General features: G+C 35.8%; 2 protein-coding genes across 2 annotated transcripts in view; one reads left to right on the top strand and one right to left on the bottom strand.

The window, feature by feature from the left end:
* Positions 1-16700, top strand: part of LOC134851794 (serine protease 41-like) — a 328908-nt gene that overhangs the window by 63676 nt on the left and 248532 nt on the right. The gene's annotated exons all lie outside the window — the stretch shown is intronic.
* Positions 3046-15536, bottom strand: LOC134851115 (four and a half LIM domains protein 2-like). Its single transcript, XM_063867051.1, has 7 exons — positions 15167-15536; positions 14653-14796; positions 13923-14140; positions 13351-13487; positions 5166-5316; positions 4555-4762; positions 3046-3538 (listed from the first exon to the last, which is right to left on the bottom strand). The coding sequence occupies exons 1-7, from the start codon at positions 15379-15381 to the stop codon at positions 3364-3366; spliced, it is 1248 nt and encodes a 415-aa protein (XP_063723121.1). The 5' UTR covers positions 15382-15536; the 3' UTR covers positions 3046-3363.

The following is a 16700-nucleotide window of genomic DNA, read 5'->3' as shown; positions in this document are numbered from 1 at the left end:
AGATAATGTAGCAAAGACCTAAAACAAATTTATTTTCATTTATATTAAATCGACTAGTTTGATACGAAAATGTAGCTAAAATTTTTTTCGTATCTAAATGGGCTAGCGTAAATCAATTTTCATATGGTAGAATATCTGAAGAAATATCGATTTATTGTTCCGACTTTCGATACGAAAGTAACGGAATATTTGTGCTCGGGGTGGGTTTTTTTTCTTTAGACAAATTTCGACTTTTTAACTAGCCATTTTTGACGGAATTTTTTTATATCATTCAAAAAGTATTGTTGTCCTGAGCTTAAATTTGAAAGGATATTTTACCTGTGATCATTTTTCGTAAAGTTATGAGGGTTTAAAGATTGCCATTTTGGCCATTTTGACCAATTTGGGACAATTAACGCGCGATATATTTCTCGCTATTAACGCGTAAGCGGAGTTTTAATCTTAAAAGTAGCTCCAAATTGGTTCAAGGAAGCTGATTTGCCATAATTGATTTGTTACTAGGAGCAAAATTTATCACTAGGTAGTTTATATAGCGTGTGGGGTGATAAATTTCAGAAAAAATCTCAAATTTGAAAAAAAAACTCATTTTATTTTCTTACATTTCATTTTTCATGTTAGTACTGCTCCATAGACCTTAAAAAGCAGTCGGAACATTAAGGGCTTCGCCCTGATAAAAGCAGTCTTGCTATGATGAACATCAATTGGTGTTCATTTTCAGACCATTTCAGTTGTTTTTAGAGCAAGGCAGCTAACATTATAAGTTTTCCCCAACTTGTTCGACCTATTACACCTTTGACTAGGAAAATTAGTTTTTTTTCTGAGGTGCTGAAAACTACTTTTACATTGGGAATTTCTTGAATTGACTTTAGTGTGTTTTGTCTTAATATCAAAAGAGCTCAGTATCTATTAATCATAACAAAAATACGAGCAAAAGTTCAATTAAAAAACATCCATGTGATTGAATAATTCTGGCTCCTTTTTCTGCAAGTGCTCCAGCTACAATTTCAACGGCAATTTTTAAAAATTCGAAGAAAATTGCTTGTTTATTCGTACAAATACATTTCATTTTTTCGAATTACAGTTTTGTAAGCAATTTTTATTTTGCGCTATTTTCACTATTTTTTTTTTGAAACAATGATTTAAAAACTTAACCAAATAAAAAAAGTTAACACATTTGCAACACAACTTGTGAACAATACACAACGCAGAGATTGAACAGCCGAAATTTGATATCGTTTGAGATATGAGCAACCTTTGCCTCAAGAAAACTTCACGCGTCAAGATCATAATTTCTTTTCAGAAAAATGATGCGTCGTTTGTAAAAGCCAAATTGAAAATGAGGCTCAACAAAAAAACTTCAAAAATATTTGTTTGAAATATGAAAACAGCGTTTTAAAAGTCTTCGTGCTTGAAATTCCATGTGTTTTTTTTTGATATTGCAGATCTCGATAAACAAATTCCCGTGGCAATTGTGTTTTAATATAAGTGTAAGTTCTACATAATTCCTCTTACAAACTGTAGCAAACAACCCACAATTTTGTTGAATGAATCAATTTTTAACGGCTTGTTTGTCTCTGTTTGTTCAAATATCAAAAATTTTGAACACGCTTACAGCAAATTTTTTTAATTAAACGAAACGGCAACCAAGTCAAATTTGTAGACAGTGAAAAACATTTTTTTGATGAAGTGGAAGAATCAAAATTTGAATGAAATTTGGGATCCAAAAAAAACAGCTTCAACATCAACAAAAATTTGTTGAAAAAAAGATCGGCCAAAAAGTTTTCAAAGTTTCGCATTCATAAACAGTATTTTTTTGAAACTTTTTTGTGTTCTACCTATAGTTATTATGAAAGTTCGGATAAATCTCAACCACTTACTTCTTATTTAAGAAAATCAACAGTTAAAATTTACGCTTAAAAAGTTTTGCAAAACAATGAGAATTTAGCGTTCTACACAGAGACAGAGCGGAACCTTGCATCTCATGCCATACAGCACTAACATAAAAATATACTAAAAGTAAAAAAAAAAGAAAAGATGATATAAAAACTAAATCTACCAAAAATTAAATTTTCGTATGTCTCGATTTAAGTTCAGTTTAGGCAAACAAGTGAAACATCTGAATATCAAACTAGAATTTTAGCAAGACTTACCAAGAGCAAACAAAACCAAACATTTCTAAACAGACCCAATTTGAGCCGAAAAAAAATAAGATTTCTTTAAAAACTCCCGCTTGAAACTACCATGAACAATATTTCGTTTTCAACTAAAATGAACGTTGATTACAGGACGAAAAAAATCCTTGGTTTTGCGAATAGGCCGAAAATCTTTGAGTAGACACCAGTTGAGCCAAAAAAATTATCCGCTGAAACTAAAATGAACAACACTTGCGCTTGCAACGGCAATCAAATTTGCCTACAGCACAAGCAAAATCATCAGCACAAGCAAAATTTGCTTACAGCACAAGTGATCTGACAACTACGCCGACAAAGCAACAAAGCAAATTTGGGTCAAGCAAAGTCGCAACATAGCAACTTCCCCCACTTTTCAATTTTTTGATTTTTTTTAGTTGTTGTACGTGTTATTATGGTAAACGCGCAATGTTACAATGTAAATTATTAGAACAAATCTGTTCACAATTGTTAGTTTGTTCACCAGGTCAAATTTCATTGCATAAGGACAATGTTAAAATAGGTTTTCAAAATTTAAATTGAAAGGTGGGGGACCACTGGAAAAGAGCCTGGAAAGTACCTAAGGCGGACTCTTTGGGTGGTCACGTTGAAAATCTGAAGTAAGGGGACGCTTCCCTTAAATCCGCTGCTAAATCTAGATTTCATTTATGCATGATACCTGAATTAAGCTTGGGTCTCATCAACTATTTAGTTTGTGAGAAATGATTCTGTAGAAACCACATGAAAAAAATTCGCGTATCGTCAATCTGATTACGGGTGCTTAAGCATTTATACACATGTAAATTATGATTGTACAAAAGTTATTCTCTTTCTCCTTAATAATTTTTTTCTAACTTTCAAGGTATGATTATCCATGTTATCTTTTAGTATAAAATCAGTCCTGGATATATTATGGAAATTTTCAGACCCGCCTGTCAGTCTAGTGTTCATCGGGTCTTTTCTGTTATATGGCCTATGTTTTGCGTTTCGGGTTTTTTTTCAGGTTTGATCATAATACTTATTCTGAATGGTTAAACTCAAATAAAGCCGTAAAAATAGTTATCATTAGTAACTATTTTATGTTTTTGTGTGATATAACAGAACGCATATCTGGACCATAGTACATATAACAGAACAGCAGAACATATTTGGGTCCTATAGCAGAACATTTTGATCTTCACTTGACTGGATATCTTCATTCCAAGTCCGGAACTTCAAACTTGGCAAAGACCAGTGCCTGTACATCTACAATACTCTCCAATCCACATGGCTTGCAGTAGGCCTGCGGGGAAGCATGATCCCCCTCCGCCCCCTCTATGTTCGAGGGGGGACATACGAAGGATTCGTCAGGGTCCAGGGGCTGCAGACACCTGAAACATACCAATTCACACATAAATGCTATACAAAAAATGCAATCGAAAAGACCGATCCCAGTTATCATTGCCAAAAAAGTTTTATCGCAAAAAAGTGTTATACAAAAAATACAAAAATCAAAAATTCGGAAAAAAAAAAGATTTTGCAGAATTTTTTTTTCAAAATGAGAAGAAGAGTGGAGAGTTGGGTGAAGGGTTAAGTTTCTCTAAAAAAATCAACCCAGTTGTTCCCGAGACACTGAGAATGAAATGATTGCAAAGATAGAGTAAGTTTTCATGACGCAACATTGCGAGCTCATCTGACGTTTAATTCAGGTCTTACGTGACTTTGCTTGACAAAAACACCCTTCTACAAAATTTTGGAATTAAATAATGGAAAAAATTAACGGTAATAAACTAGCATTTATTTTTAATCTACATAGAGATTTCTAAAAAAAAGTTGTATTCAGAGCAAGGGCGGATTTTGGGCGGTGGGCGGACGCTCCCCCTCTCAGGGATTCGATCCCCTCACATACCAAAGGGTCCCCGTTGGTAATATTTTATGACATCCATTTTAGGCCGAACAACCCTATTTTTGTCTAAATCGCCTTCGGTGCCAATATATAATAATTTTGAACGGGAGCGCGCGCCAAAAAAAAAGAAGTTTTTTTGGTCAAAATTTCCCAAAAAGTGCCTAAAGACGGCATTTTTAACCTGTTTTTTCAAAAATTTTGATTAAAAACCAGTTTTTTGGAAATTTTTGCTCAAACTAGGGTCTTTATAGTGTTGTAGGAGCGCTCGGAAAATCAATTAGGCCGACCTAAAAAAAATCGACAAAATTTTTGAAACATTTTGAAAATCCGCCACCCTTCGAGAAAATTCTCCCCTAATTCAGAGTAGCTGCGTTGAAATAAGTTTTGCTTAGATGGTTCAGTGATTTCCGTTGAGCGGATGTCTTGAGTTTTGGTGAATTTTCAGCTTTATGTGGAATATCTGGAGTGAAGATGTGTTGATAGATATCTGGCATGTATGACCTTGTGCAGTTGAAGCACCTGGGGTGCCAGAATGAGTCATAGTCCACCGAGTAGAAGCGACTCCTCAACTCCTCCCCCTCCCCCTCATGTTCGCCTGTTGTAGTTGGGGTGGGGGTGGCTATGCTGTCTGACACACTGAGTCCACACTGAACACACTTCTTACCCATCACTCGCTCACTCTCGAAACACGAGTAGCAGTGCAACTGGTCTGCAAAAAATAACCGAATGTAATTGTGGTTCCTGCGAATCGCAGAGAACCTATCAGTCGGCTTTGACGTCGCCTTGAATGTCAATTAAAAACTACATGGAAAGTTATCAGAGTGTTATTGGAATAGCGCACAAATCAGTTAGATTTGAATAACCAAGCCTTAATAGCTCAAAAACTTTTGTGAATTTCGTAAAAGTAATTTCAGCAACGCTCTTATAGCATCAGCATGCTCAAACAGAAAACATTATAAGCATCCACAATTTTTCCAATTGTTTTTTTATTCTTAATTTGACAAAAAAATAAATAGTGTCGTTAAGTTGTGAGTATAACTATCACCATAGTTAGAAAGGTAGTAAAAATTGATAAACTCTCAGTTCGATTAGATGGTGAAATAGCAGCTGACCTTTGAAGTTGTAGTATCTCTGGTCGGCCAGTTGACCCTCACAAGTGGCACACTTCAGACACCCCCTGTGATAGTCTCTCCCCTTGTGCTGCACCCCCTCTTTCTGCTCCGCTATAATGTCCCCACACTCGCTACAGTGGGGGGCAAATATCTATAACATAATAAAGCAAACTCATTCACCCGCTACCCGGTTCATGTGCAATTAGTGCAGAGAGTTCCGACCACAGCTATATATTTGTAAAACGTTTTTAAAAAATGCGATTATTTCTAGCAACGTTGAAGATGGGTTGAAGATTTAATTTCCCAAGGCTGGTTATTAACAGCTTGTTGTTCCGACTTTCGATGACACGGAATAGATGTGCTTGAGTTGGTTTTTTCCCAGACCAATTTCCGCGACCGAAATTAAAAATTTCATCGGGGTTATGTATGAAAAATTAGTTAAAATGTAGCAATAGATTTTTTTTTTCATAACAGCTCGAACATTTTTTTCCGACTTTCGAAACGGAAGTAACGGAGTACTTGTGCTCGGGGTGGTTTTTTCTTCTTCAGACAAATTTCGAATTTTTAACTAGCCATTTTTGACGGAAAATTTTAAAATCTTTCAAAAGGTATTGTTACCCTGAACTTAAATTTGAAAAAGTTTTTTACCTGTTATTGTTGTTCGTAAAACTATGGAGGTTTAAAGATTGCCATTTTGGCCAATTTGGGACTATTAAAGCGCCCTTTAAATCGCGCTAATAACGCGTAAGCGGAGATTTGATCCGTGTCAGTAATCGTTCCAAATTGGTTGAAGGAAGCTTATGGGCCATGATTGATTTGTTACTAGGCGCGAAATCTATCAATTTGTACTTTATATATCGTTTTTTTTCTTTTTTTTTCTTCATTTTTTATAACATTTAGTTTTTCATGTAATACTGCGCTATAGACCGTAAAAGGCAGTCGGAACATTCAGGGCTTTGCCCTGATACGAGCACTTTTGTTATGGTTTTTTTTGACCTAGCAGACATTTTCGTTTTAGCAGATTACGTCAAAATTGGCTTGTTAAAAAGTCGAAATATATCTGAAACAAACCACCTCGAGCACATATATCGTTACTTTCGTTACGAAAGACTGAAAAAAAAAATTGTCTTCCGAAAAACTTTTTTTTAAATAGCACCTTATATTAATCAAATAAAAGCATCTCTGCCCAGAAACAATCATTAGGGCTATCGATCCAAGTTTATCTATATCTGAGAAAACTTTTAGGCTATCAACTGTCAAAATAAAATTGAAAATCTTGAATTTCGCGGATAGAGTTTGGCTGATTAAAACCAATTTTTGGTAACAAAGTACGTGGAATCAGATACTTTTTATGCCACCTACAGTTTATTTTCAATTGATTAATCATTTCAAATTACACGTCATTTAATTATTGATAGGAAATTTTTCAGTGTTTTGTCGTGTTTTTTTAAAAATAATTTTCTGAGATATGGTTTTGATTTGCAGCCTCTTGAGATCGTGTTCGTGCCGATATACTTGAAATAGAAAAATTTTAATTTGATCCAGTTAATTATTCAAAGCAAAGTAGACCTGGAGCCAATTGAAGGAACACTTGGTTCGTTTTAATAGTTGGACACAAAAAGTCGCAATTTCTCCGTCTCGCGACTGTAGAAATTAGGAAAATTAGTTTTCTCTCTGTAAAAAAGTAGTTTCTGTATCTTAATCACTGTTTAGAGTATTTTGACCCCAAACGAAGCAAAAAATGAAACTGGGCTAATAGAAGATACCCAATTCCGGACGAGACAGACAAAATGCACGTGAAAGAACAAAACAGGCAAATCATTGCTACATCTCTTATCATAACAATTTTTCTCTGAAACATTTTCTCACAATAAAATTGCAATCACTTATTATTTATTTCTAACTGCAACTAGTTTGACAGAACAACAATAAGAATCCAGTCTATACAAAGAATTTAGTTGTCATGGAATCTCTTTGTTTGAAGACTGCTCATTGTTTTTGACAAAGTTTTACAGATTTTATTTTAAGCCTAAAGCTGTAGATATTCCTCTGCCTTATTTATTTCGGTCAAAAAAAAACAAAAAACAAAAACAAGTAAAGTGTGCCGCGTTTTCAGAATTAACAAAATCTAGCATTTTGAAGTTATAATGGTTGGACTTCGAACCATCTGCGTTTTTGTGGCCATTGCGTCAGTGAGTGCTAGTCTGCTTATGGCTCTTTTGGCAAACGCTAATTACGCTGCTTTTAAAAATGACGGGAAAATATCGATTAATTGCGGACTTTGGAAGTGTTGCATAAAAACTCGTTACACTGCAGCAAGCTTATATTTAGCCCAGTTCAATGGCTGTAACTCTCATCAGAAGACCTCACAATTATTGCAAACGCTCGAAGCAATAAAGCACAATAATTACTATTTTGGAGCAACGCCCAAGTTACCTAAAGAAGCCACGCCTAATTTATCAAAAATAAAAGCTGCACAAGCTTTCTTCATTATTGACTACGTATTCGCTGTAGCAACCATTGGAGTTCTCGTATTCATGATTTTGAAACCCGAACACACAATAATCGAACTCTTTGCGATCGGTGCGACTTCTGCAAATGCAGTTTTGCTGTTGACCGCGAACTCACTTATGACTGAATTCCTCTCTGATTCAGAAGGCGGAAGTGTTGGGTGGAGTCTAGTTGTTCCGTGGATCGGATTAGTTCCTGCTTTGGGAGCTGTAGCCGCTACTAGTTTTTTGAAACTGAAATCAGCTGCTAAATTTTTGCCTGCATCTTTGCCACTTGAAACCAAAACTAATGACTCCAATAAGAATGAACTTTCAGGAAATCCACATGGAAACTTGGTCTGTTAGCAAAATTAAACTGCTGATTGGAACCTATTATCATTGGGCCATATATTATTTAGTTAAATCTAGATTATTCCTAAAAATGATTACCTGCTTTAAGTATAATCAATTCATGAAAAAAAAACGACTTTATATTCAGTGTTTTGTGTAGTAAAATAACAAGACTGCTCGTATCAGGGCGAAGCCCTGAAGGTTCCGACTGCCTTTTAAGGTTTATGGAGCAGTAATAACATAGAACAAAAATGTATAATATGAAAGGAAAAAATCTTTTAGAATTTGAGAATTTTCATCCCCCACGCGCCATTTAAAGTACAAAGTCGCTCCTATTAAAAAAAATCATTTATAGCAAAGAAACTTCCTTCAACCAATTTGGAACAATTTCTACGACGGATTAAATATCTGCTTACGCGTTAATTGTCCCAAATTGGCCAAAATGGCAATCTTTGAACCCCCATAACTTAACGAAAAATGATCGAAAAAAATTCAAATTTAAGCTCAGGACTACTATATCTTTTGAATGATAAAAAAATATCCGTCAAAAATGGCTAGTTAAAAAGTCGAAACTTGTCTGAAGAAAAAAAACCCCAGCCCGAGCACAAATATTCCGTTACTTTCGTTACGAAAGTCGAAACAATAAGGCCTCGATAGAAATAACGCGTCGCGCTAGTTGCCCGACAGACAAAGTTTGATTTAACACAACCACGTTTTCACAAAATATTTAGTACCATTAGAAAGATTTTGTACCATTACCGTAGTTAAAAAACTGTTTATTATGCAATGATTTCAATGATTTGTTGTGTATCTATGGGGTTTGAAAAATGTCAATTGGCCATAGTTTGAGGTATAAACGGGCGACAGACTTCTTTAAATTAAAACTAATTTTTAAAGCAGTTTTGATCGAGTTTAGCCTCAATGAAATTAGTTTTTTTATTTGAACTAAAAATTGCTTCGTAGGCAACCGAAAACCTCCAGAGTTCCAGCCAATGCCAGCAGTGTTGTGTTTACAATAATTATTTCGCACCGTAAAGAGGCAGACTGAAATTTATGTGATAAATTTTTTAAAACTTTAGTAATTTTTGCCAACCAAAAAGTTTTCAATGACCACTTTGAAATTTTGAAAAAAATGGTTAATTGTTCCGACTTTTGAAGAAAGTTCGGAATATTTATGCTCGGTGTGGTATTTTATTCAGTCATTTTCCGACTTGTTAACAAGCGTATAATTACGGGCGTTTTAAAATGCAAATTTGACTAATTTGGGCTAATTAAAATGCGATAAATTGCGTTCTTATAACACGCGTAAGAAGCAAACTAATGCCTTCAAAATTTTTTTGAGGCCAGACATTTAATCGTATTATCACAATACGAGGCGCTAAAAAAACCCGTAGTAATTTACATACCGTGTGGGGGGGATAAAGTGAAAAAAGAAAAAAGTTTTTCTTTTTTTCTCTATTATGTTGTCAATCACTCAAACAAAAAAAAATTCAAATGGCTTTCAGAAACATTCAGGGCTTTGCGCTGATATACGAGCAGTCTTATTTTCTTACAATTTGTTCAAATCAGCTGGTTTTTTGATTATCGTTCGGGCTTTCGTAACGAAAAAAAACGGAATGTTTGTGCTCGGGGTGGTTTCTTTCTTCAGACAAAATTCGACTTTTTAACTAGCCAATATTGACGGAATTTTTTGATATCATTCAAAAAATTTTGTTGTCCTGAACTTAAATTTAAAAAGATTTTTCAACGGTGATGATTTTTCGTAATGTTAAAGGGGTTTAAAAATTGACGTTGTGGCCAATTTTGGAAATTATCGCGCGACATTTTAATCCGTCGTAGAAACCGTTCCAAATTGGTTGAAGGAAGTTTATTTGCCAGAACTGATTTGTTACTAGGAGCGAAATCTATCACTTTGTGCTTTATATGGCGTGTGGGGGGGATGATTTCAAAAAAAAACCTGAAATTCATAAAAAAAAATCTTTTTTATTACATTTAATTTGTTCATGTTATTACTGCTCCCTAGACCTTAAAAGGCAGTCGGAACATTCAAAGCTTCGCCCTGATACGAGCAGTCTTGTTTGTTATATGAATATGGATCACGAACAAAAGTTTTAAAAAAATAGAGTTATATGAAAAATCCTAATCAGACAAATTGCTAATCGTTTTGTTTTCAGACTTTGTTCGATAAGTTCAAAGAGGATATGCTCTTTACCATGCCGAAGTTTTTCTGATACTTTTGTTACCAGACCACAAAACAATGAAAAAATTGAAACGCCAAACTCAAACGCGCCAATGGCAAATAGCGAGCGCTTGAAATGCTTCCCTACAATACGTCAACACGCGACACGAGAGGCATAATGCGCTTCAAGGTTTGTCGCCTTATTAAAATGCTCGCCTGAAAGAATGAAAGAAACTATTGCTTTAATGCTGCGACCTAATTACCTTTCTCCAGCTTAGCGTCACAGTTGGAACAGTTATCTAATAGCGGTCTGGAAAATGGTTTGAATTCAATTTTTCAATTTGATGTATTAAGTCAGTCAGTCTACAGTTGTACACACTTCGAAAAGACTCTCATCCCGGGATGACCTCCATAAACCGAAAATGCTAATCATACAATTTCATACACTTAGTCTGAGAAGCTTACAGCCTTTTTGAAACTAGAGAAAAGATTATATATATTCCAAGAACGCGCGAGAAAAATCAAGGTTTAGACCACCCGGGTTGACCTCCATACACCGAAAAAGCTTATCATACAATTCCATACAGCAAAAATCATTATCATACAATTCCATACATCAAGTGTAAGGAGAAAATGCTTACCATACAATTTTCATACATTTTCAAAAAACAAAAGAAAAAAAATTCAACCATTTCTGCGGCTTTTTGAGAGCAGTTGAACAGAGTGGTGACAAAAAAAACTGATTTGAAATTTTTTTTTGAAAAAAATGCTTACCATACAATTTCCAAATACGACAAAAAAAATTTCAGAAGTAATTTTGAAAACTTTCCCCAAAAATTTTTTTTTGTTTTTTTTTCAACCGCAAATCTAATTTTGTACGCAAACAAACATTTTCCGATAAAAATTTTTGCAGGCAAAATTAATTTTTTTTGTGTGCATAACGTAGTCCTAGATACGATAAAAATGGCTTTTTTTCTTTTCACTCAAATTTTTTTTTTCAAAAACACTGAAAATTCCTATTTCTTTTGTATGGCGTGTTTTTGTATGCCTTGATCAATGTCTGATAATTTGAAAATTTAAAAATTTAAAATAATCATCATTGAAAAAATTCGCCAAAAATTAAAAGTTTGTTAAATAATTTGTGAAAGACAGCTCGAAGACAATTCAGGTCGTTTTTCATGCATTGTAAATGCAAGACCGTCCAACCTTTGTTGCTTTGAGTAACCACGGTCTTTGTCACTTGTGCTCGGTTGCAAACACAGCCGAAAATTTGTCAGAAAATAAATGTAGCAACAAAAACCAACTTTTTGGTTTATGCAGATAATCCCTATCATACAGTTTCCATTTATGGGAAAATGTATATCATAGAGTTTTTATACAATTTTCTGTACGTATGGAATTGCATGAAAAGAAATTTCACATTTATGAGAATTGTATGATAAGCATTTTTGGTCAACCCGGGCAGTAACGGATTTAGGGGGGGGCGGTTTGGCGTGTGGCGAAATTTATTAATTAACATATGATTATTACGCATTATGTATTATATTGGTATGGTATCAAGTGTTAAGTTTCGGAGAAATTACCTCTCACTTTATAGAGAAGTCATTTCCCACTTTTTGGTTCAAAATAAGAACATGATTAGATATCGCACGATGTCACGCGATATCGCGCGATGTCATATTACGAGATCAGATCTCAACAGGCGGTTAATTTTCCATATATTTAGAAGTTGATTTACTACTCTTTTATTGCTCTCTAATTAAACTGTTTTATAAACTGATTATACCTAGTTTTGCTGCGTATAGAGTTGCTGACTATGCGTGTTGCCATTGGCGCTAGTGTTGTTAGAGAAATTAAGTTGTTCTTTTTAAGCTCTCTTTACGATAACTTAGACATACACATACCTTCAATGTGTATACCTCCACAGGCCGGACGCCCCCCTCAGGGATTCGACCCCCTGCCGACCCAAAGGGTCCCCTTTTGTACTATTTTGAGACATCTCTTTTTGGCTGACTGACCTTAAATTTTGTCTAAAGGCGCCTTTGGCGCCAATGTATACTAATTTTGAGGGGGGAGCGCGCCGAAAAAACGCAATTTTTTGGTCGAAATTTTCCAAAAACTGTCTAAACGCCTTTTTTGGCCTTCTTTAAAACTTGCCTGCGGCGCAGAAAATTTGGTCAAATTACGATCTTTATAGTGTTTGGGGAGAACTCAGAAGATCAATTTGGTCGACCTAAAAAAAAGGTCGACAAACTTTTTCTGAATTTTTATTTTTGAAAATCCGACCCCCCCTCGAGAAAATCCTAGATACGCGTCTGGTTTAGACGTTGATCAGTTCATGGCGAGACAAATTTAAAAAACAAACATGAAATTACTTATATAGTCCAAAATCAAAGTTTTATTTCAATAAAGTTTGAAACAAGATAGGATAGAAGAAAATATTTCACACTATTTCAAAGAAAGCGCTGAATAATCGAAATTGAGCCGATTACAATCAAGGCAAAAAACTATACACGAAGACTTATGAAAAAGAATTAGATCATTAATTGGTAGCTCCAACCAATTTCAAAACTTTTTGAATAAAATTGATAAACTGAACAAAGCAAAATCCCATATTATTTTACGGATCCCAAAAATCGAAAATGTAGGAACACAACACGGAAAGGTTTGGGACTAGAGCATTTTTTGTTGAGATGCTCGCAACATAACGCGTGCAAAAGATGTCTCACTGAAAGGTTTTTTTGAAAACATGATAATAATTTCGAACGGCTTAACGCAGAAACTCATGATCAATTTTATCGAGGCATTCTAATTACTGCTCGGTTCTTTTCAATCAAGCAAAAAACTGATGGGAAACCAGTTGATTGTCCGAGCTCTGTTAAATCTTCGCGGGCAAATGTGCCAAATTAGCAGTTTTGGAAAATTGGGAAAGGTTTTGAGTTTTGAGGGACAAAAGCAACAAACTTGAGGGAATTTCCACCTGTCTTATAGTTTCAATCCAAACTCAAACGACGAACGTTTAACTCAATGACAAGGAGACTTCGGACTAAATTTGCAGTGAGACTATCGCACTGGTGGATCTTCCCATATATTTGATTAATCCTAAATAGGAAATGAGCATTGAATCTTCTTCATCTAATTCGAACTGAAGATGAACCGAGCTGACCTTGGCGAAGCATGGCCCGCAGTATCTGTCGTCCCCGTGACACCTGAACTGGTCCACCTGGAGGAGGGTGTGGCAGGAGCTGCAGGCAAAACACTCCTTGTGGTACAACTCCTCCCGAAATGTCACCATCTTCTGTCCTACAGAAAAAAAACAACAGAATTCAGTGATTCAGAACCAAATTTCAACCAACAAAAATGGGGTCTTCAGTGTTTTTTTTTCATGTACTCCAATTGCCATGATAATTGGCAAATGGCAGCTTCAAAAAATTACAAAAACACTTTTGTTTTCATATACAACTTCCTAAAATTAATGATTACATTGTAAAAATGATGCCTTATTTGTACAATTATTGGCATGTTGGGGTGGACAAAGAAGAGCTTAAATATGGAATTTAAGAAAATTTACGAGGATTGTGAGATCATACTTTCGCAAACTAATTTTCTGAATGTTTTAAAGCTCAATTGTAAAGCGCCAATTAAGCGTTTTCAGTTATTAGTTTATATAGCTTGGAAATAATATATTATCATTATACGTAGTAATAACTATAGCTAACTGCAGTGGCCATTACGTACCCCCTTTGAATGGCTTGTCGCAGTGTACACACCACTTCTTGTGCATGCGGAAGTAGCAGTCGGAGCAGAAAAGGATGTTGTCCTGGGTGGCCCCGAATGTCTTCTGGAAGAGGGACACCTCGCATGAGGAGCACTTGAAACAGGACAGGTGCCAGTGTGAGTTCCCGTACAGAATGTCCTCAGAGTCCACGTTGATCTGACCCGTACACAGAGTGCAGCTGCAACAAAAATATGCACTTGAACACTACAGCATTAGTGTGCCGAAGATGGAGCGAGAAAGAGAGAGCCCCCCCCCCCCCCCCCCCCCAGCGATAGTCTAGTAGTTATACTCATCTTATCAATCAAAATTCGGTGGGGCTGAAGACCCACTATTCATGACACTGCTTCAACTGGAGCCAAGCTATCTTCCTTCTTCTTCTCAGAGAAGAGAAAATTCATTTTCTAGTTAAAAAATTGCTAAAAGCGCCCAAACTTGCAAAACAGCAGTAAAAAAAAACCTATATCAAACCATTCTATTCTCAACTTCAAAATTTTATGTTTGTTTAAAAAATGAGACCGCAAGAGGGAAGAATGAGAGACTAGTTTTTGACAACATTTCAGAGCTACAGGCAACGAACACGGATCATGGTCGGCTTGGAACATCCGACCTGTCGATTGAGAAACGGAGACATAGCTAAGTCTCCTCCTTCTCAGAAACTAACAATGAGTTTTTTCTGCAATCTATACGTACATGGTGGTGAAGTTTTTATTGTAGCACGTGACACACCACGGCTTCCGCTCTATCTTGACGAATCTCTTGCCGAAGAGGGAGTCCCTGCACTGGAAACACACGAAGATGTTCATGTAGTCCCCACTCTTCTTCATCGCACTGAACCTACAATGCAACACAAAACAAAGGCGTTGTGGCGCAACGGTAGTGATGGTGCTCAGCAATCATATGATTGCGGGTTCAAATCGCAGACGCACTGCAATTTACAAGGTGAGCTCTTGTAAGATAGCCATAGCTTAGTTGACCTTAAATATTTAACCTTCGAGTTTATAGAAAAAAAAAAATAGAACAATTACAATTTTCGGCTTTTTTCTACCCCCACGTAAGTTTAAAAATTTTCAGCTGCATAAAAATTATGCGTTATCATTATAGGTAGACGCGTGGTTTTTGTTCAGAGATATAAGCCTTTCGATATAAAGGTACCGAATTTGCCAATTTGCATTTTTTGGTTACAACTGCAATAAAATTGTTTTACCGTCTGTCTCGTCTTTCTTCCACTGAAGTCTTTTTAGCGCCGGCTCCTTTTGCCGCTCCACTTCCGCTGCTCTTTGAAGTCCCCGCCAACGCCCCCACAGTATCTTCTATCTCCCGGTGGAACATGTCTTCGGGACGCTCCACTTGACCTCGACCCGGTCGGAACTTGAAACCGTCCACGTCACCCGTTGTTTCACTTTTCTGCTTTGATGTCATTTCGGCTGCTCAGTTTTTTCGGCTCGTTTGCCTCAAACTTTAAGCGATGTAGTATGCAAACTCTATAGACTTATGTTTTGTATAGTTTTACAATTTTCTGTGACCGTGTGCTTTTAAACCGTAGAAGCTCTTTCAACTATTATCTTTTGATTATACCATACCGTATATGAGTTTTATTTTATGCATGTTAAATTTAATGAGATTAAATAGATTTTAACAGCTTAATATGGTGTGCAAATGAAAAAAAAATAAACAACCTTAGCTCAAAAAACTTGCTATCATTTTTTTCTAGGGCAATTTTGAGAAAAAAAATTCTGCACTGGTCAAGAAATCACCCCCTCAAGCAATCGACCCCTCGCCACCAACCAAAAAGATCACTTTAGTACTAATTTAGGACATCCATTTCTGGCCGTCAGTCACTTAAGTTTTTCGAAAGGCGCCTCAGGCCCATAATCGGGATTTTGACCCAAACATTGTTCCGATTTTCCAAAAAAAGTTAGAGAAAAGTGGACTGTAAGTGGATTCCGCAAAATGTAAACGGAATCCGCAAAATGTAAGTGGAATTCGCAAAGATAAGTGGAATCCGCAAACAAATGCAGATCCCACTTACAATTTGCGGACTGCACTTACAATTTGTGGGTTCCGCTTACAGTTGCGGATTCCGCAACAGCTCAATGTAACTAAACACATGTCTTATTATTCGTTTGTGGATTCCACAAACTGTTCTGGATTCCGCAGATACGGTTGTGGATTCCGCAAATTCGCCTAGTTTTGGAGCAATTTTGAGCGTCATAGTATTTTAGGTAATTGTTTGTGGAATCCAAAACAGCAAAGAACATCAAAGAAAAATAGAAATGTTGCGGTTTCCGCAACAAATCTGATTTTGGCCTGTTGCGGAATCCATTTACAATGCACAGAATGCACAGTTTGGCCTCGTAATGTTTTAACTAGCAATTTTTTACGAGATTTTCTTTCTACTATTCAAAAAAGTCTTTTTATCGTTTGTTCAAATTTAAAATAATATTTCCACTTGTGATCATATCTCATAAAGTTATGGCGTTCAAAAATTGCCAATTCGGCCCATTGTGGAAAAATAACGCGCGATATATTTCGTGCTTTTAAGTTAAAAGTGAATATTAAATCCATTCTAGAAATCGTTCCGAAGTTGAATTGATGCACGCTATTTGGTGTATATAGGATTCTTCTCGAATAAAGTGACGGAATATTTGTGCTCGAGGTGGTATTTTTCTTCAGACAAATTTCGATTTTTTAGCTAGCCACTTTTGACAGACTTTTTTTTATCATCCGAATGGTATTTT

The sequence above is a fragment of the Symsagittifera roscoffensis genome, chromosome 7 (genome assembly GCF_963678635.1).
Source record: "Symsagittifera roscoffensis chromosome 7, txSymRosc1.1, whole genome shotgun sequence".
Taxonomy (NCBI): Eukaryota; Metazoa; Xenacoelomorpha; order Acoela; family Convolutidae; genus Symsagittifera; species Symsagittifera roscoffensis.
The sequence above is the reverse complement of the archived record's forward strand: the minus strand, read 5'-3'. Positions and strand labels throughout refer to the sequence as shown.

Coding starts and splice junctions, on each gene's coding strand:
- LOC134851115 (XM_063867051.1), bottom strand. CDS start 15,381: ATGACATCAAAGCAGAAAAGTGAAACAACGGGTGACGTGGACGGTTTC. Junction 13,488..13,922: donor CGACAAGCCATTCAAAGGGG/GTACGTAATGGC, acceptor TTTTTTCTGTAG/GACAGAAGATGGTGACATTT. Junction 4,763..5,165: donor GAGATACTACAACTTCAAAG/GTCAGCTGCTAT, acceptor TATTTTTTGCAG/ACCAGTTGCACTGCTACTCG.